This window comes from Atractosteus spatula, chromosome 18, assembly GCF_055471065.1.
Source record: "Atractosteus spatula isolate fAtrSpa1 chromosome 18, fAtrSpa1.hap1, whole genome shotgun sequence".
Lineage (NCBI taxonomy): Eukaryota > Metazoa > Chordata > Actinopteri > Semionotiformes > Lepisosteidae > Atractosteus > Atractosteus spatula.
In genome coordinates this window covers 12,727,547-12,745,821 of record NC_142723.1, presented here as the reverse complement: position 1 = coordinate 12,745,821, position 18,275 = coordinate 12,727,547, and the positions used below count along the sequence as shown (strand labels likewise).

At 45.3% G+C, this 18,275-nt stretch overlaps 1 protein-coding gene across 4 annotated transcripts in view; it reads right to left on the bottom strand.

Moving 5' to 3' along the window:
- Nucleotides 1-415: 415 nt before the first annotated feature.
- rab11fip3 (RAB11 family interacting protein 3 (class II)) overlaps nt 416-18,275 on the bottom strand; it is a 61,758-nt gene continuing 43,898 nt past the window's right edge. For 3 of the 4 annotated variants that reach the window (XM_088936914.1, XM_088936913.1, XM_088936912.1), the window contains 11 exons: nt 17,378-17,563; nt 14,061-14,195; nt 12,738-12,773; nt 11,920-12,013; nt 10,931-11,034; nt 10,129-10,269; nt 8,615-8,696; nt 8,246-8,383; nt 7,177-7,332; nt 6,383-6,523; nt 416-5,777 (listed from right to left, as the gene is read on the bottom strand). In XM_088936914.1, the coding sequence (XP_088793040.1) occupies nt 5,664-5,777; nt 6,383-6,523; nt 7,177-7,332; nt 8,246-8,383; nt 8,615-8,696; nt 10,129-10,269; nt 10,931-11,034; nt 11,920-12,013; nt 12,738-12,773; nt 14,061-14,195; nt 17,378-17,563 (1,327 nt within the window). In that variant the 3' untranslated portion in view covers nt 416-5,663. The remainder of the gene's footprint in view (nt 5,778-6,382; nt 6,524-7,176; nt 7,333-8,245; nt 8,384-8,614; nt 8,697-10,128; nt 10,270-10,930; nt 11,035-11,919; nt 12,014-12,737; nt 12,774-14,060; nt 14,196-17,377; nt 17,564-18,275) is intronic. The other variant, XM_088936915.1, reaches the window with a different exon arrangement.

The window sequence follows — 18,275 nt, the reverse complement described above, 5'->3', positions numbered from 1 at the left end:
AAAGAGTGCTAGAGTCAATATCCGAAGTTCTTCTTCACGATAAAAAATGACTTACTTGGAGAGAGGTATTGGTTCCGTCGAATCATTGCGAAACAAGACATTTGGGTCAAAGACATTCAATTAAACACCTGTCCAGCAGCAGGCTATCTTTGAAAATAAGCTGATTTAAATGTTTCACCAAGGATTAGAACGTTCATGAAGTTCTAAGACTGAATTTTCTGATGACATCACAAACCTCTTCAGTTTGAAAAAATGCAGGAGAAGCAATTCCATTTCACCATGGCAACGGGAATATGGTCATGTGATCAGATGGAACCTATATCCAGTCCAGTGAAACAGCTTTGCTGAAACTGAAGATCTCATTTTGAAAAGTTAAATACCCACACCCTACAATGATGACAAAGAGACACGTGGATTTTGTTTTTTACAGTAACTTGGAAAGTCTATAATTCTTCAAACAATATGATTACATCTTTCAGGATTTCTTCAAGGGGAACAGTGACATACAGCAGTAAACAATACTGATCTTTTAATTAATACATTATCCTTCACAATTAGAATGAAGCCCAGTTTACAATACAATCCTCAGTTACCATGTGAGTTTGGAAAGTGAGTGCACCACACAGGAGGGAGATTGGTCTTCCAGCCACCTTTCTTTGGAAACTTGGAATCTAGATTGTGAACAGAAACTATTAAAAACAAACATATCTGTATATATCTGAACTTAATTTACTTTTTAAACAATGCACAAGTCATGAACATTGCTCATACAGTACTATGCAGACTTTATCAGTAAGGCTGGATCGAGAGAGAGCAGGGCACTGATCTTATTGTTTTCAGCTGTGAAACTCAACTTCAAGGAACTAGGGAAAACCAAAGGAGAAATATACACCTAAGGGGTCAACTATTGTTGAAGCAATGGCTCCTGTAAGTTTGTGGTAACAAAGACAACTGCATCATTCTTAAGCCACCTTCTTGTTTAGATTTAACAAGAGGACATTCTCAAGTACATAATAGTATATTTGTTTTCAAAGGAGTAAGGATTTTCATCAAAATATATTCTGTTACTGATCGTGCTGAATCAGCGATGTTGAAAATTTCCAGGACGAAGGCTGCTCAACCTCTGAACTCCTTCAGATTTGCGTACATCAAGTGAAAGCAAAGCCCGGCACAGACAGGAGGATGTAAATCCAACATGTCCCTTTGACGTCTGCAATAAATTACATAGTGTATTAACAAGCCAGATTCGTTATCCTTTCATCAGATGCAATGCAAGAAAATACACCCTGATGCACCGAGCTGCCTGACTGTTGCTACTGCAGCTCACATTGCAGGATAAACACACCTTCATACCTTAAGGGTTTGAAGTAGGGCTGCAGCCCTGATAAAGCCCTGGCCAGAAACTAGGTTAAAGGATTCAGAACAGCCTGAGCAGCCTTTTAGTGTCCAGATTTCCAGGCACTGGTCTCTACCCCCCTCTCCTTGGAGCACTCTCTTCCTGTGGTGCTGAGCAGATAACAGGCTGCAAAGGATTTTCAACCCCAATCCAGAGCCTTTCAAGGTCTCTGGATTTCACTGTACAGACATAATAGTGAGCAGGTCCAGAAAAAGAAAACTGACACAGGTAGTGCACAGTGCTACCCATCTCACTTAAAACGAGCAGACTGGTGGGAAAAAGCATTTCTTGGCTCTACACGGTCATCAGAGGGAAGGCTGGACTGAAACGAGCCACTAATATGTCAGTTCCCTTCACGATCCAGGATAAATTACATTTACAGAACATCCCTCTGGCAAGCCATAGCGATAAAGGGAGAATGATGTAAAAAGTAAACTGTGGATGTAGTGTATATATGTACAGATGTGAAATGAAAGAACAGGGAAAGGTGAAGCTGAATTCCACATAGGTGGGCTAATTCCTAGTGGAACACAGACGAGTCATTCTCCTTCAATCTATAAAAATACCTAGAATCTACGAGATAGAAAAAACATGTACAATAATTTACATCCAAGGCCATTTTGCAAAGAACATTAAGAAGCAAGCGTTTAGGTACAGGAGTGAGGTTGCTTTCCCTATCGATGACCCTGCCGGGCCAGAGGGCATCCCAGGACAGCGATTTTGGATTCCACAGCAGAACTCGCCCAGTCATGTGCGCGCCCAGCGCGGTCCTGAGCCCAGAGCAAAGCCCGATCTCGCCATGTGCAGTAACAGTATGCCCATGATAAGACATGCACCTTAAAATTCTTACAGTCCTTCAACAATCGCTACACACGTCGCATAATATTAACAACCGAGCTGCACTGAACCAGTTCAGTCAGGAGCTGTTTAATACAGTGTATGATTGATTGCCCTTCTCACTATACAAGCACATAAAACATTTACAATTTGCCCCTTCTTCAGTAAAGTAGACAGTACACAGAAGCAGTCTAGGGGTAATTTCTAGTTATTGCTCAAGTACATCCATGTGATTATAAAATTAGTCCCTTTGTGACGTGAAAAGTTGCAGGGCTGCTGAAGTTATAAGCAAATGTCTTGCGTTTTCCACATTTAAGAGACATGCTGTTTGGGTTGGTGCTAAGGTTGCTCTTTGACGCGATTTCCACTGTAGGAGCTGGCAAAACCCACATTACAGTGCATTCACTGCCAGCTGGTTGTCTAATGAGCCTGTACCTTCAATTATACTCTAAGAGACTTTATAAAGGGACCAAGTTTAGAACCACATGGTATTTGCCTGATGCCCAAAATATGAAGAAACAGAGCAAATGTTTTCTTATTGACTAACCAGATGAAGACATTCAGAAGTGGGAGACAGCTGAGAAGTTTCTGGAGAGCAGTGAAAACGTCCCAACACGACAGGGGAGCTAAAACCAATTCATGTTATTAGTTTACACTTCAGACTGGGACTTCATCAAAAAGAGCTGCACTATTAAATAGACTATCCCCAGATCAAAGAATGCAGTAACACACAACCCAATGATGACAAACTTGTGCACGATTCTTAAGGGTGATATTTGTACAGGGCTGCTAAATAATACAGTGACAGTGTTACACAGCCACGAAGTCCAGCAGCGCATTAGAGGTGGTACCATAAGCCATCCCCTGGACTCTTCTTGGGTTGAGTTTGCATGTCCGCTTGTCAGAGTTAGTGTCTTCAACAAAGACTGGCTCTCTTGCTGCTGTTGTAAAAACGTGTCCCTGTCCTCTCCCCCCGCCTCCCCTCCTACTGCTCCCTACCATCCTGGATATCCTCTCTTTCGTTGTTTAGCAACAGAAGCCACACACAAAGATCCAGTGGGTGAGACTTGTCAGTTCCATGATGTCCGCTCGGCGACTATCTGCTGTCAATTGAGCTCCTTCCCAGAAGTCTTGTACTGCCGCCGGGCTCTTGGGTCCCTGGCTCAATCAGTGGGAATGGGGGATATCCGTCCCTTTGTTGGCTGCCTTGCCTCGACTCACGAGCCTCACCGGCAGGCCTCCAACCGAAGGTGGTAGTGAGCCAATGGCAAGAGGCAGGCAGGCAGGCTGGCTGGCTGCCCCTCGTGCTACAAGCCCACTGGTATCCAACGCATGTCCGTCCCAGCTTCAAGTATAGCCATCGTCACCCAGGGCTGTGCTTGCTCTGTGAAAAAGCAGCAGTGCGGAGGAAGGCAGCCCCTGACAGAACTACGTGAGACACACTCACACACACACACAATGAAGACACACTGGGTCCGACAGTCAGAGAATGACAGCGGATTACAGCACCTTGGAGGGGAGGGGGGTTCTGTAACACACTGGGCTCCTTCGCCCTGTAACTGGCTACAATCGCCACTCACGGCTGGCTAAACCGAAACTCAAAGAAGAAAGAAAACCAGTGCAGGTAACATTCAGTTCCCAGGCAAACACAAACTCCTTCAATGCCATGACCAGGAAAACGTTACTTCAACAGCTGCCATTCCTGTGGTGATGTAGCTACTGCTTCATGACATTATCATTGGAAAAAAATGTGATGTTCTACAGAGGAAGGAAACTGTGCTCTACGAGGACCCCAAAAACACTAAGAGGGACCTACAGAAAGAAACAGGTGAAGTTGAAGTTAAAGGTTCCCCCATGCCAGCCATGTGGATCCACATACCTGCTGGTTTTCACTCCAGGTAAGCTCTCTCCCTAACTGAATCTTTCACCAAGATAACAAATGATTGGGAAGCTTTAAGAAACAACAGGGGTCAAATGCAACACCAAACATGTTTGACGACAAAGGTGAAAAGAAAGATGTCAAATGAATCCCAGTAAAATGTTAGTTAAGGGTTTAATTATATAACAGACCTCAGACGGGATAAGAACCAGCAGGTGGTTGTGTGACCCGAACCACAATTGGGAACAAATTGGGTCAAAGTGATACTGTGCAGTCATTAAGCGATGAGTCAGTACGATTTCAAGTTTTAAATTTCAATGCATTGCTAGGTTTCTTTCAGGTGAGTTCCTTTAAAGGCCTGGAGAGAGAGAAGTGGATTCATCTTACTTTACATTTTTCTCCTATTATTCTATTGATGAATGCATTCCTGGTGAAATAATGGGCTTAATTTTTCTTCGTAGGTAGCTAGTATTGCGTTTCACGACACAGGATGGCTAAAATAAAAAATGGTATTATGCAGGAATCGCCTGCTTTATCCTGACAGCAAGGGCCAGACTGGCTGAATAGGAGTGTCCAATGGCAATCTAACTGCAAATAACTTTCAAGAATCATCCTTTACCACAGGATTTCCAATAGTGAGCTAAACCAAAGGTGCCCATACACGTATGTTACATCTAGTGTCTTAGGACAGAGAATTGACGGTTTCTTCTAGCTGTCCAGGATAAAGGCAGCTCCTCTCATTTTCTCATTGGAGAAAAGCATCTTGCTATAAGACTAGCCATCACTCAAAGTCTGAGTCCGTCTGAGATGCATTTACAGGGATGCCCTCATTGCTGAGACAGGAGTTTTTACCGTGTATACTGTGAAGAGCTGCTAAAGACTCTCTACAATTAGGGTCTAATTTAAATTACTGAACAAACAAGTTGTCCGAAAGCGAAGAACCCCAGCTCCATCAGCATGTTCTCTTATCATAAGACATTAAAGCCTGGAATGAGTAGGAACTGCACCTTGCCAACAGACTGATCCTCTAAAATATTGGAATTTCACAAAGAATTGTGATGAGAGAAGTAGATCACAGAGCAGGTCAAGTTTAACTGCCAAGTGACGCCGGTCCCTGATTTCAGCAGGAATCCCTGGAGTAAAAGGGATGCCCTGCTCTCTGACGTAGCCAGAAACAAGGATTGTGGCCCGCGAACATTACAGAAACCCCAAGGACCACAGTGAGAAGAGCACACGCACACGCACACACAGACACACAGAAACACAGGCTTCTTTGGGAAACGAGGCCCCTCCATCCCTCTTCCAAGGGGAGTCACAGGAACCACTCAGCACGGAGATGCCTGGGGCACAGCCACAGAGCTCCAGGGCACTCGGCCTTAGTCACGTACAAACCCACTCAGTGATCTCCAAGACAATATAACCTTTTCTTTAATCTTCTGAGCGCTTTTCTCCTCCAAGTCCATTCGTTGTGCCTATGGTGCGGCCAGCCATGTGGCGACAGCAGTGGGGTGAGGTGAGGTTAGGTGGAGTGAGCTCGAGGATGGAGGGGCGTTACTTCACCTCCAGGATGGAGGGGTTGGACTCCATGATGGCTACAATGATGCGGTCGATGTAGTCCTGCAGCCGGTAGTTGATTTCCTCCTGCTTGTGGATGGCTTCCATGAGCTAAGAAAGAAAGCAGAAGCAACTCAGTGAAAAGCCCATTCCTGCAGCTGAAAAGCTCAGCCTCTGCGTTCTCAGGGGTAGGCAGCACTAGTCCCTGAGGGCCAGGGTCCTCTTTAATTAGCAGCAGTCTGACAAAAATAGGCAAGTTGACTTCTCACCCAAACAACTATATAAGATAACAAGCATGGGTGGAATTAAAACCTGCAGGTCTTCCAGAACGGGAGCTGTCCATTCCTGGAAAGTAGAAAACGTGTGCTAGATCACCTGTTGTAAATGTTGCACCTTAGGACACAGTGCCCCCAAGGGTAAAGGAAACATTGCACAATCAGTATAGAATTAACACCGTGTAGCCCCTTCACTGAAGGGTAACACGCTAAACATTACAGTCTTAACTGTAATGTTGAGAAGAGGACAGCTGCACTTTTAAAATGGGTTAGCCGCTATCAGGGTAGCAAAAAAGTACATTTTGAAGCAATCTTGTATAAATGTGGTTCAGAAACAAACATTGTAATTGAATATGGCTCGATGACAATATTGTTCATTGTAATCAACTAGCTGCTGTGGGCTTGCTGGAGATTTCAGAGCTCAGCTGGTTGGGGACTTACCTCATCGCGGGACACTGAATTGATCTCTGCTGCAAGGGACTCGGAGAAAGAGGCTGCGAAAAGATTCTTGGCTCCTTGGATGCTGAGGTTGATTATTTGCCCATTTAGCTCATCATTCTGCTCCTTCAGATTGCGGTTGTCCTGCAGGAAGCAATCAGTCAGCCACTGTCTTTAGCCAGAGCTTATTCAGAGCTATTCAGCTAATTGGGTTATCATTTAAATGAGACAGACCAAAGCTAGGCAACTTTCTCTGTCAATATCAGCTCGATAAGAGGGATTACCTGCATTAAAGGAATGTAAAGCACTTTTCATTGCAGGGGTCTACTTGAAATAGCTTTTAAAGAACAGAAACCAAGTTCTACAAAGGTCACCTCTCTACCAGAAAAAACAAGCTTTCTGCCCCAAGGTTGCTTAAGAACGACTATTAGAGAATTATTCATGCAGATCAATTAAAATAGATATCTTTAAAGTCAAAGTTAATCCTAGTCAACTCCTTGTGACCAGATATCAAACAGATTATGATGACCATTCAGGAGAACGTAGCGATCTGATTATTTTCATTCTGAAATGTATTTAGTTTCTCTTAATCAAAATTATGACAGAGCTCTGGTTTTCAGCTATGCAGTGTGTCAGTGTGGATTCTGTCTGCTTGACTTGAGTGCTCCATGCCTAGATGCAGCGGAATGCGAGCTGGGTTCAGACCCTACAGGGTAGTCCTACCCTACCGATGATGTGTTGTTGCAGTAGTAATCCTGCTCAGACATCCGCGCCTGGCTGAGGAGCCAAGACAGTACCTGTTTGAGGCGTCGGATCTCCTGCTCCAGCTCGGCCTCCCGGGTCCGGCTGTTATATTCCTGCAGCCCGGCGCTGGAGGAGCGGCCCCTCTTCGCCTCGGCCTCCAGCTTGTACAGCTGCAGGAGCTCCAGCTGCTTCCGCAGGTCCTCGATCAGCTGCAGGCACAAGAGCGGAGGACATCGAGGAGCTACACGCCTCTCCACACACACAGTCACGCACGCGCGCACAGGAGGTTTCGTTTTCGGTAGCATTCCGGAACAAAGTTAAGACAGGCGGGGCAATCACCCCAAACAAAAATTACGTGTTGCACAGAAGAAAAAAACACTATTCTCAGCTGGTCATTCTCAAATCGCATCAGAAAGCAATTCTATCTCAACTGCAGGTCTAACAAATTAATAATAATAATTAATAATTGCTTACACTTATATAGCGCTTTTCTGGACACTCCACTCAAAGCACTTTACAGGTAATGGGGACCCCCCTCCACCACCACCAGTGTGCAGCCCCACCTGGATGATGTGACAGCAGCCATAGTGCACCAGTACACTCCCCACACACCAGCTCTCAGTGGGGAGGAGAACAGAGTGATGAAGCCAGTTCATAGATGGGGATTATGATTGGTAAGGGCCAATGGGAAATTTGACCAGGATGCCGGGGTTACACCCCTACTCTTTTCGAGAAACACCCTGGGATTTCTAATGACCACAGAGAGTCAGGACCTCGGTTTTACTTCTCATCTGAAGGATGGCGCCTTTTTACAGTATAGTGTCCCTGTCACTATACTGGGGCATTAGGACCCACACAGACCACAGGGTGAGCGCCCCCTGCTGGCCCCACTAACACCTCTTCCTGCAGCAACCTTAGTTTTTCCCCAGGAGGTCTCCCATCCAGGTACTGACCAGGCTCACACCTGCTGGCCTTCAGTGGGCTGCCAGCTGTGAGTTGCAGGGTGACATGGCTGCTGTCATGTCAATGAGTAGACCTCTGATAATCTTAATTAGTTATGGTTAGGACACCTACATAATGCCCACTGGGAGGTCGGCGCGATCTCTCAGAAGCCCAGCTCACCTCCTGTGTGGACTCCTTCTCCTTCTGGTTCTTGTGACGCTCGTGGGCCAGCTTGTCCGACAGCTTCCTGCGTGCCTCCAGCTCCTCGTTCAGCCTCTCCGTCACGTCCTCCACCTCGTCCTGCAGCTTTCGCTTCTCCTGCGGAGTGAAAGGAGGCGTGGGAAAGGGCCACTGAACTGCCCAAGACTGCCCTGTGACATTTACTACATGGGGATTAGTGTGGCCGCGCTAGAAACTAGGCACGCATAGCAGGAGACGACACTAAAACCTTCCAAAATGGAGAGAGGCGGCACGATCAAGATGGAGTGCGGTAATACTCCCAGTCCTGAAAAGCCACAGCCAGTGTCGAAGCAAGACGGCTCTCCTCACCTCGTCTAGCCTCTCGATGTTGGCGCGCAGACAGGGCACGCAGGAGCGCAGCTCGCTGTTCTCTTCGTCCAGCTGCTGCAGCCTGAAACCGCACAGCTGAGGTCAGCGATACACAAACAGCAGAGCACCACCTGCCAGTTCTCCCCTCCTTCCACACAGGACTCTCGTCAACCTCATTCAGCTTGTGCGACCAGCAAACTAATAGGACTCCCACTCCCCCTTCGACCTACTGTGGTTGTAGGAGTGACGGTCTCTTCTTAAGTCAGCAACAATTGCCAGGCATTGTATTGTTACTTTGAGTACATCTGCATAAATAGTGGCGAATAAAAAAAAGCCAGCATAATGTATCATAAGCAATCAGATGCAGGGCCAGATTTGGGTGTTCGTAGGCCCTAAGCACTTTCACTCCGAAATGTGCAGAAAGAGGGGTAAACGCCAGTTGAATCACGTTGATTGACATGATGCTCTTTAAACTATTCTCATGCTAAACCACGTGACTGATGGAGCGAGTCGAGCCACCATCACTTCGATACTTCTAGTTCCCAGAACAGCCGCTAGATAGCGCATGATGATTGATTTGGAACACCTAGAGACGATCGCAAGCATGTTGTTTCAGCTCGTCTTTTGTTAGTCACTAGTGTTTCCCTCCTTCGTAGGTTCTAGGCACTGTGGCTACAGTGCCTAATGGGGAAATCCGGCACTGATCAGATGCATTCCAGGGATTAAAGAATGTCTCATATTGACAGGCTGAAGGGAATTGAGTCTTGAGGAATTATTGAACAAAGAAGTCTATAAGGGGACCCGATACAAATCTATAATCCTCAAAGGCGCCGATCGAGTCAATCCAGAGGACTTCTTCAGAATCAACAATGATACATGAACCCAAGAAAGTCAGAACTACAAAGAGGTGTATTTAAAACACAAGGCACTTCTTTAAGCAAAGACCTGTTGGAGTATGGAACATGCTACCCAACTGTATTCTCAAAGCCCTGGCTTCTTTAAAAAAATGCCTGGATGAGATGCTTGGATGAACCAGCTATTAATAATGACCAAACAGCCTAGATGGGCTTATTTTTCTCGTGTTCTAAATAGTGATTGCCAGGCAAAATTCTCATTTGCAAATATTCAGAACAACACTAATTCGGGCAATCAACAAAACGTAAATCAAGGCTATGTTAACAATCAGGCATGATCATCCATCAGTAAGAATTCCTTGCATCATTTGCATAGAGCAATGGCAGAACAAGACTCCTCAGTGGATTATTTATATATCTGTTAGGTTTAACTGTAAGAAAGGGACAGAGCAATAAATGGTAGTGTGAGGATAACTAGATGAACACGAAAAAATAAATGTTGGTTTAGTAGAAAAATTAAACTGCAATGATCATGTCAAAACGAGCAGAAGTCGGGCAAGTCAGGCTGCACTAGTCAATAACACCACTAGATGGCAGCAGTGCTTCAGGAGCTGCTCTGATAGTCCAGAGCTGAGCAGCAGCAGTGAAGGGGAGGCTGACCTGCTCTGCAGATTTTCCAGCTCCATGCCACGCTCCCTCTCCAGCCGGCTCAGCGCTTCCTTCTGTCGGCGCACTTCCAGCAGCATGGCTTCCTCTGCACGCGTCTCCTGCTCCTTGAGCTGCTCCTCCAGAGCGTTGGCCCTGTGGGGACAACAGCTCTTACTGTGAGAACCTGGGGCCCTCGCTGGAGCGACCACTCAACTTGGAGCAGCGCAGCACGCAGATCCCACCCACACCAGAGCGCCAATTTACTCGTCTAAGAGTCTCAAACAACAAATGTCCTTTTCCTCCCCCTCAGTCACCATATGTAGCTTTTAACAAGTCACCCCCACAGACCAGTTGTCCTCTTTAACTACAGGCTCCTGCTGTAAATCACAATTTCACAAGTTGTGACCCACCTCAATTCTGAGATCTTAATCACATTTTTAGCTCCCTACAGATTCGTAGAAACTTTGGCTTTAAAACCTTGCCACTTGCCGTTTTTTTGATTTGGCAGCCTTTGATTATTTTAAGTATACTGTGCCCTGATCCAACCCAGATACTCTCATGCTCACTACAAATCTATTACCCTATATTCAGAAAATATTAAAATGTGCTGTACTGTTTTTGAGCTGTCATATTTTGCTTAGTCCTCCACATTTCTGATTAATGACTGTTTAATTATTCACTGGAACAGTCCTGCATAGGAGTGCAGTAGCAGTGACTGACTCACCCCTGCTATGGACTGGCAATGCAGTGACAGTAACATGGAGGACTATCCTTGATCTAGGAGCTCAGAGCCCAGGCTCCAGGTCTCCCTCACCTGTGGACCAGCTGCAGGTTCTCCTGTCTGAGGCGTGCATGCTGCTCTCCATTAGCAGTGGAGTCCTTCTCCAGCTCTGACACGCGTTTCTCCAGGAACATCACCTGTGCACACACACACTGGTGTCAAGCACATTGCTGATCACACACACACCGTCGTGCCCTCACACTTCTTCAGGAAAGAACCAATGAACAGCCCTACACCCGTCAAAGGAAGCAGTCTGTATTTAACATTGCTTATATCTTCAGTGGCTGATGACCTGAATAGTTCACAACTGCCAAGCAACTACAGTCCCTTTGTAGGGGCATCTGCTGCTGCCTTTTCACCAATCACCAAGCATGACTGTTTCTGGAAACTAATATGCAAAGTTAATGAAAGCATTACCAAGATGGTATTACATCTAGGTTTACAGCGATTTAAAATCTGCTGTTTAGCAGACTGAAATATAGTATATTTCCATTGCCTCTTTGAAGTGAGATTCTTTGGCGCAGCCCTGGTGCTCCATGAAGCCAAAGAAAAACCTGCCCATTCAGGAGTGGGCTACACTATACTCGCAGTTTGTTGTGGAAACTTTCAGTTTATTTGATATAAAAGAGCAATCAGTCAATTAATTCCTTTACATAAAGTGAAACACTTTTAATCTTCTTTGCTGTAGGAGTCACTGCAATTGAGCAACATTTACAGAAAAAAAACGCTAAGCACTGGTATTACTCACTGGTTTCCTTCTAGAATCCACACTATCTAGTTATGAAACGCCCTGCTATAGAGGAGACAAATTAAAGCACTCCAGTTTCTCTTTGTGAATGTGAGAGGGTTACAGCATTGTGAGCTTTTTCCACTACAGGAACAAATTCTGTTTGGAACTGACCTGTTAGATAATGAGAATATCTGCTTTCTAGTGCAGTTTTCTAAGGTAAGCAAGAATGCTGGAAAGCATAAAGCACAAGCGTGCAGGTTGAAACACACGCCGAGCAGCCGCAGACACACACCTTGTCCGTGATGTCCGTGTCGGCCAGATCCAGAATGTCTCGGGACAGGTCTTCCATGCTGTCCAGAGTGAGAATGCTGCTCTGGTGGAGGTGCCTGTGAGAAGAGAGGGGTGAAGGAGACCGTGGGCGCAGATGATGGCAGCTTCTCCTCCACCCCTGCCTGCCAGCCTCGGCTCTGGCCGCTGCAGCTCACCCCCCATGACTGGCATTCTAGTGCAAAGCATTCAGTGACTCTCTGCTTCATAAGCCCCGCTCTTTAAATACAGTGGCTCTGCTCCCCAGTCCTCAGAGATCCTCCCCACCCACTCCTAGATTCTAAGTTACCCACCTTTTCTGTCCCGCAGCGATCCATAACAAAAATGTTGTCTGTCCAAATGTCCCCCACTGCTCATCAATAAGTATATATAAATAACCCTGCTGTCTCCCTCATCCTATCCCTTGTAAAGCTGGAAATTCATATACAACAGCAATCACAGGATATTTATTCCCACCCAGCTCTGACGGACACTGCGCAGGCCTGCTACCCAGTCCCACTGCTGACAGATCACACAGTCAGGCCTGCTATCCAGTCCCACTGCTGACAGATCACACAGTCAGGCCTGCTATCCAGTCCCACTGCTGACAGATCACACAGTCAAGCCTGCTATCCAGTATCCCTGCTTCAGTGATACAATATCAGCCGGGGTTCCCCTGCCACTCCTCTGAGGTCAGTCACTGATAAGCGATACCCCTTCCCTGGTCACAAGGCCCACCCCCCAGTCACCCCCAGAGACTCGCGCACCCGGAATTCTGGGAAGCCGGCGAGGGGGGTCACATACCTCGCCACCTTCTTGCTGGAAAGCCTCTTGCTGGTGCTGTGGAGTGAAAACAGGAAGCCGGAGTCAGGAAGAGAAAGCCAAGGCTGGGGGAAACGGGGGTGCAGGAAACAGAAAGCTGCCCCTGGTATCCCCTCCCCTCCCCGCCACCCCAGCCCCCATCGGCAGAGGCGAAGCAGCCCGCCAGGGGGGAGGTCAGGCTCATGAGCACACGCGCCGAGACAGCCACGCACCAACACCGCAGGCATGCAAACACCACCCCACAGATCACAGCGGTCGCCTGACCAGTGGCAGAAAACCCGAGATCAGTCCAGACAGGACGGTAGCTGATGTTTACAGCGTACACGCGGCTGACCAAGGCCGGCGCCAAAGCCACGCTCAGTCCCCTGCTAGGAAGGTGAAGTCCTCGCCATGTCTGTTAAGTTTTCTTAATATAGAACAAAAAAAATGGTTTTGCTTTCCCTGTGGTTTGAAAGATGGTGGCAGTGACACTACAGGCTTGGCATTAAATTGTGCAAAAAAATGTTTAATCATCTTTTAATACACATAGCAGGCAATTAGAGGGGCTCTACTTAAAAATACTTAAAAATAAACAGAGTTTAACGACAGGAAATTGATTCCAGTTGTCAGATTTAAAACTGGCAGGAAATCAGGTACCTTCAGAGATGGAATCCAAGGACCTAGAGGAATGTGATTCTCACTGGTAAAAACATTCAGATCTTAGACATGTGACACAATGTGGGGGGATTTGGAAAGGTTCTCTATGGGCACTTCAGTTACATATAACTGATTGACTTCAATTGCATTCCCATCATTCTAAAGATCCCTACAAAAAGTTGCAAGCTGTTTAATGCCTTAACGTGAGGCTCTTTAAAATCTTTGATCTTAAAGCCCTAGCATTCCTTTTTTAACTGGTCAACCAACCTCACAAACAAAACTGCTTAATTTTCTACAACTGTGGTATTATCATTATCAGAGACTGTCAAGGCCAAGAGGGTTAGAAACTATATATAGTCTCTAGTAAACGCAAAACAATTTGATTCGTTTTGCTTACATTTAAAAAACAGCATTTGCCAACAGCTGGCAGGCCAGCCAGAACAGGGAGGTTTCCAAACACAGGTCAGGCAAAGTGAAATGAGAATGCAGTCAGCATAATTAATTTAACGAGAGGGGCATATGAACCAAGGATTTCAAAGTAAGAAGAAATGTCAATAGTGCATCACCCAGAATTCACAGAGCCCAAGAAGGCAATGCTAAGCACACACAGATCATACAAAACACACAGAGTGAGGGGAGATGGCTAGGCAGGATCCTGCATGCAGTTACCTATTCATTTCAAGGTAATTCAGGCGGGTTGACAGGTCCTCAAGGCGACTAATTTGTTTGTGACATTGGCTACAGAAAAAGTCAAGCACCTCCTCCCTGAGAAAGCTCTGAAAGCTTGCAGGGAAAGGATCAGCGCTAGGGAGAGTGAGAAAGAGAGAGAGAGAAGTGAGTGACGGAGCGATCGCCGACAGAGACAGGAGAAGGGATCTTTGCATCAGATTGCCCACTACAAACACAGCTTCTGGTGGCACGGGCAGGCACAGCCCACGGAGAAAAATCACAGGCATCAGGATAGCCCATCTGTTCAGCCAACCAGACACCCCCTCCTTAGGGATAATTATTAAAATCCGAATATAAATAGTCCTCTCTAGCCAAACTGCAGAAATCTGGAAGGGATCCAAACACACTAACAGATTAAAAGCATATTTAATAAAACCATACTGTTGTGATCACAGATTTGATAGCATTAGGAAAATGTCTATATGACTACAATGGTAAGGTTTTCCTCGTTTCACCTGCTAGAGAGAGGCTGGCGGATTTATCGACATTTTTCTCGACAATATCTAGGTCACAAAGACTGTGCCGTGCTCAAAGTACCAAAGGCATAACTCCTGCAGGTCGAGAGATGCAGGACACGGCAGAAGCAGTGCATCCAAGATTTGGGTATCTTATTGCATCAGCAACCCCAGAAGCTGTGTTTCATGTTTTCAGCCTGCTGTCATTTCAAGTACAAGTATTCAATTTTGGTTTATTTTTATCCAGGATGAGCGCTAGGTGCATGCCAGTGAGATACTATTTTAGATCTGCCTTACAACACCTATATTAACAGCATTGATCTGTTACCAACCGAGCAAAGGGCTTCTTCATAGAGACCTAACAATTTTCCAAGGCCAGAATTTAACCCTATGCTGATTCCAATGATAGGAAATGTACTATAGGACTTGCCACATAGACAGCAATCAGGGCCTGAACAGCAGTCCCTTCTGCAAAGGAGAATCATGTTTAAACATTGTGACTGCAGGACTACATGCTTCATGCCAGTAAATCACCTAATGGCATTTTTATTTTGCAGGTTGATTGTTTTGGGCATCAACCTACTCAAAGGGGGTGGGCCTTTGAGAGAGCCACAGTTCATGTCCTAAGCCTGTGATTTGGGGTAACAGCAGTCAACACAGATCATTTTCTCCTTGCTGTAATTCCTATTGTTCGTAAAATAAATTGCCACAAAAACAGTTCCCCTGAATTAACATTCTTTATTTCTTGTGTCCTTGAACAAGGACAAGAATTGTAACAAGTGCAATCACTGCACTGTCTTGAGAGCTCCACACTGTAAGTAAATCCCAGCGCACTGGTGCAGTACATTAATTTTTTCATCCAATTTCAATAACAGTTTTGTACAAGAAATCAGATGACTGCTCATGGGATAGGAAAGCATGCTTTTCCAATTTAAACGTCTAGCACAAGCAAGGGGCTCGAAGAAGCTTACCAACATAAATTCTGCCCTGGTGGGCAGAATTACTACCTGGAAAGCCAGTAATGTGGCATTTGTGCCCAAACAATTTCTTTCAATCCTGGTGACACATGATGGATATGTTAACAGGGGGTAAATATTTTTATGCACTTCAATCCCCATTTTGAAATGTATTATTGGAAATACCAGTCCATTTCTATTGTATTCTAAATCTCATTTCAAAGCAGGCTGTTTAAAGGTGAAATTATGAGAAAACAATTTAGGCGCTACTCCCCTGCTTCTATAGTGAAGTGTAATGGGATGTTTTGAATGATTAGCACTCAATACAGTAAAATCTAAATTGCACAGCTTTACAGTTGTCCTTAGAGGACTACATTTGAAGGCTCTAAATTGCCCCTGCTGCCACATCTGTGTATCAGGGATTGAAGCTGTTGTGCTACTCAGACTATTTATTTCCAGAGAGTCGAGAAGCTGGTTATTTAGGAGCTCAAAGCTTCCTGGCAAAGCAGCTGTGAGGGGCCTTGGTAATATTAGCATGGGTCTAATAGGAATTAAACATTAACCCAGCTTTCAAATCCTGGATAAAACCAGAGAGCAGGGAGAGAGAGAGAGAATCTGTCTGAACAGGCAGAGTGGAGTGGTACAGAGCACTGTGTAAGAGGAAAAGCAGTGAGGAAAAGACAAGGTGACGTGCTCCAGACCGGACAGACACTGTACACAAGACTGGCCCTGGGCCTCTGCATGCTTCAACTAGGATGAGAATCCTATTGCGAGTCTTTTAGGTATCAATAACATTCATCTGCAGTGTTATTTAGCAATTGTGTGGAACGTTTTGAAAAAGGTTTACAACAAATAGTCATATGTTGCATATCCTGTTGTGTGTACTGTGATATTCTGTTCTTTATTTGTGATGCTAACTGTTCCAACATAAAACGTTCTGGGAAAAAAATGAGTTAGAAAAAGAGGTAGGGAAATAGCCTTGTACAGTGTCACAAAGCCTTTGGGGTGCCGAGTTGTAGAACTCCAGGCTAAAGGACTTTTCTTATGTGTCACAAGTAAAGTTCTGCACCTTTGGTGACATTCAGACAAATCAAAGATACCATCAGAGGAATGGCTATGACCACAAACACAATATCAGAAGAAGAAACTTTAAATATAAAAAAAATACAGCCTATCACTCTTGTGAGTGACATTACTGAGCCCAATGACTGTGCAGGAGAGCAGTATAAATTAAGAGCCCTTTTCTGGTTTTTTTTTTACAAGTACACTACTTCTATGTAATAACACTATTAAAAACTGTACACAAAAACAAGCATTTTTCATTTGTCACGTTTTCACACTGCTGATGAGCTCCTGTGAATTCACAAGGCTCTTGACTGCTCTCCCGCAATCAGATCAGAAGATGTAACGGACTGCAATCCAATCACTTGGAATTTCACACATCACATCATCACATCACTTTATTAGGCCTATACAATTTCTTGCATTAGGAATTCGTCTTTTCGCGTACCCCAGCCTGCTCTCCATGAGACACACAGACGGGGAGAGAAGCTTGGGGTCAGAGCGCAGGGTCAGCCATTTATACGGCGCCCCTGGAGCAGTTGGGGTTAAGGGCCTTGCTCAGGGGCCCAATGAAGTAGGATTCCTCTGCCGACTGTGGGATTTGAACCGGCAACCTTCCAGCCACAGGCGCAGATCCTTAGCCACAGAGCCACCGCTCCGGCCATAGATTTATGGCTTTTATTTATGAATTGCACTGAAATAAAATCTGCAGGAGGCTGTAGACAAGATAAAAAAAAACTATCTGGAACATCTGGCTGCAGCACGTTCACCACTGTGCTTGTACCTGTCGGGAAGCAGCAGTGTGGAGTTGTGAACCTGGGTGTCAGGAGTGGTGTCCCCCTCCGTGACGTCAGGACTGTCCAGAAGCAGCTCTGAATCGTGACCCTCCCCAAAATCCTCAAAATGCTCTTCCTGGCCACTGATCACCGTCACAAGGGAGTGGTTGTTGAGCTCGGAGCCCAGCGACAGCCTGCAAGACACACAGAACACAGCAGTCGCACGACAGGGGCCTCAAACAATGCCCTATGAAACAGGCTGCTCAGAAGCTGACTGAAACAGTTTGCAGGGAGCACTGAACTGAAAAGACCATCAGTCAGTTCCAGGAATATGTCCTGCCACTGTTGGACTTTGAGAGTTAAGGTAATTCCACAGCTAGAATTTGCTGAGGCTGAGTTTTACAATGATTTAGAAAGTGATAGAGCTTGAATATTTCTACAGTCTGAAACACTTCTTTAGAATTATGCACTTACTGACACATAATGAGCAAATTCAGTAGCGATCGTAACTTTCCACTGAATGCCATGAAAGTGTCCCGAAAAGAGTGTTAAACCCCTATTGTTAAAAAAAACCCACTTATTACACTTAGGAAATTCTTGATAATACCACTGGAGTACCAGTACATACGTCTGTAACTCTAGCAACCCAAGTCCAGATAATGCTCCTAACCAACTGAGCCTGTAAGGCCCAATTACAGAATTTAGAACTTAGAAAGAATTTTTCCATATTTAGTTAACTAGATAACTGGGATTGCTATACTTTGGATTCTGAGCAGGACTATGTTGAATGTCATTCCTTAGCATGTGCATAAACTGCACATTGAGCTCCAGTCGCTGAAGTTTTGCACTGAGTAGCCTTTGCTAAATAACAATGTTATCAACAAGCTTTCCAAATAATATTTAAGT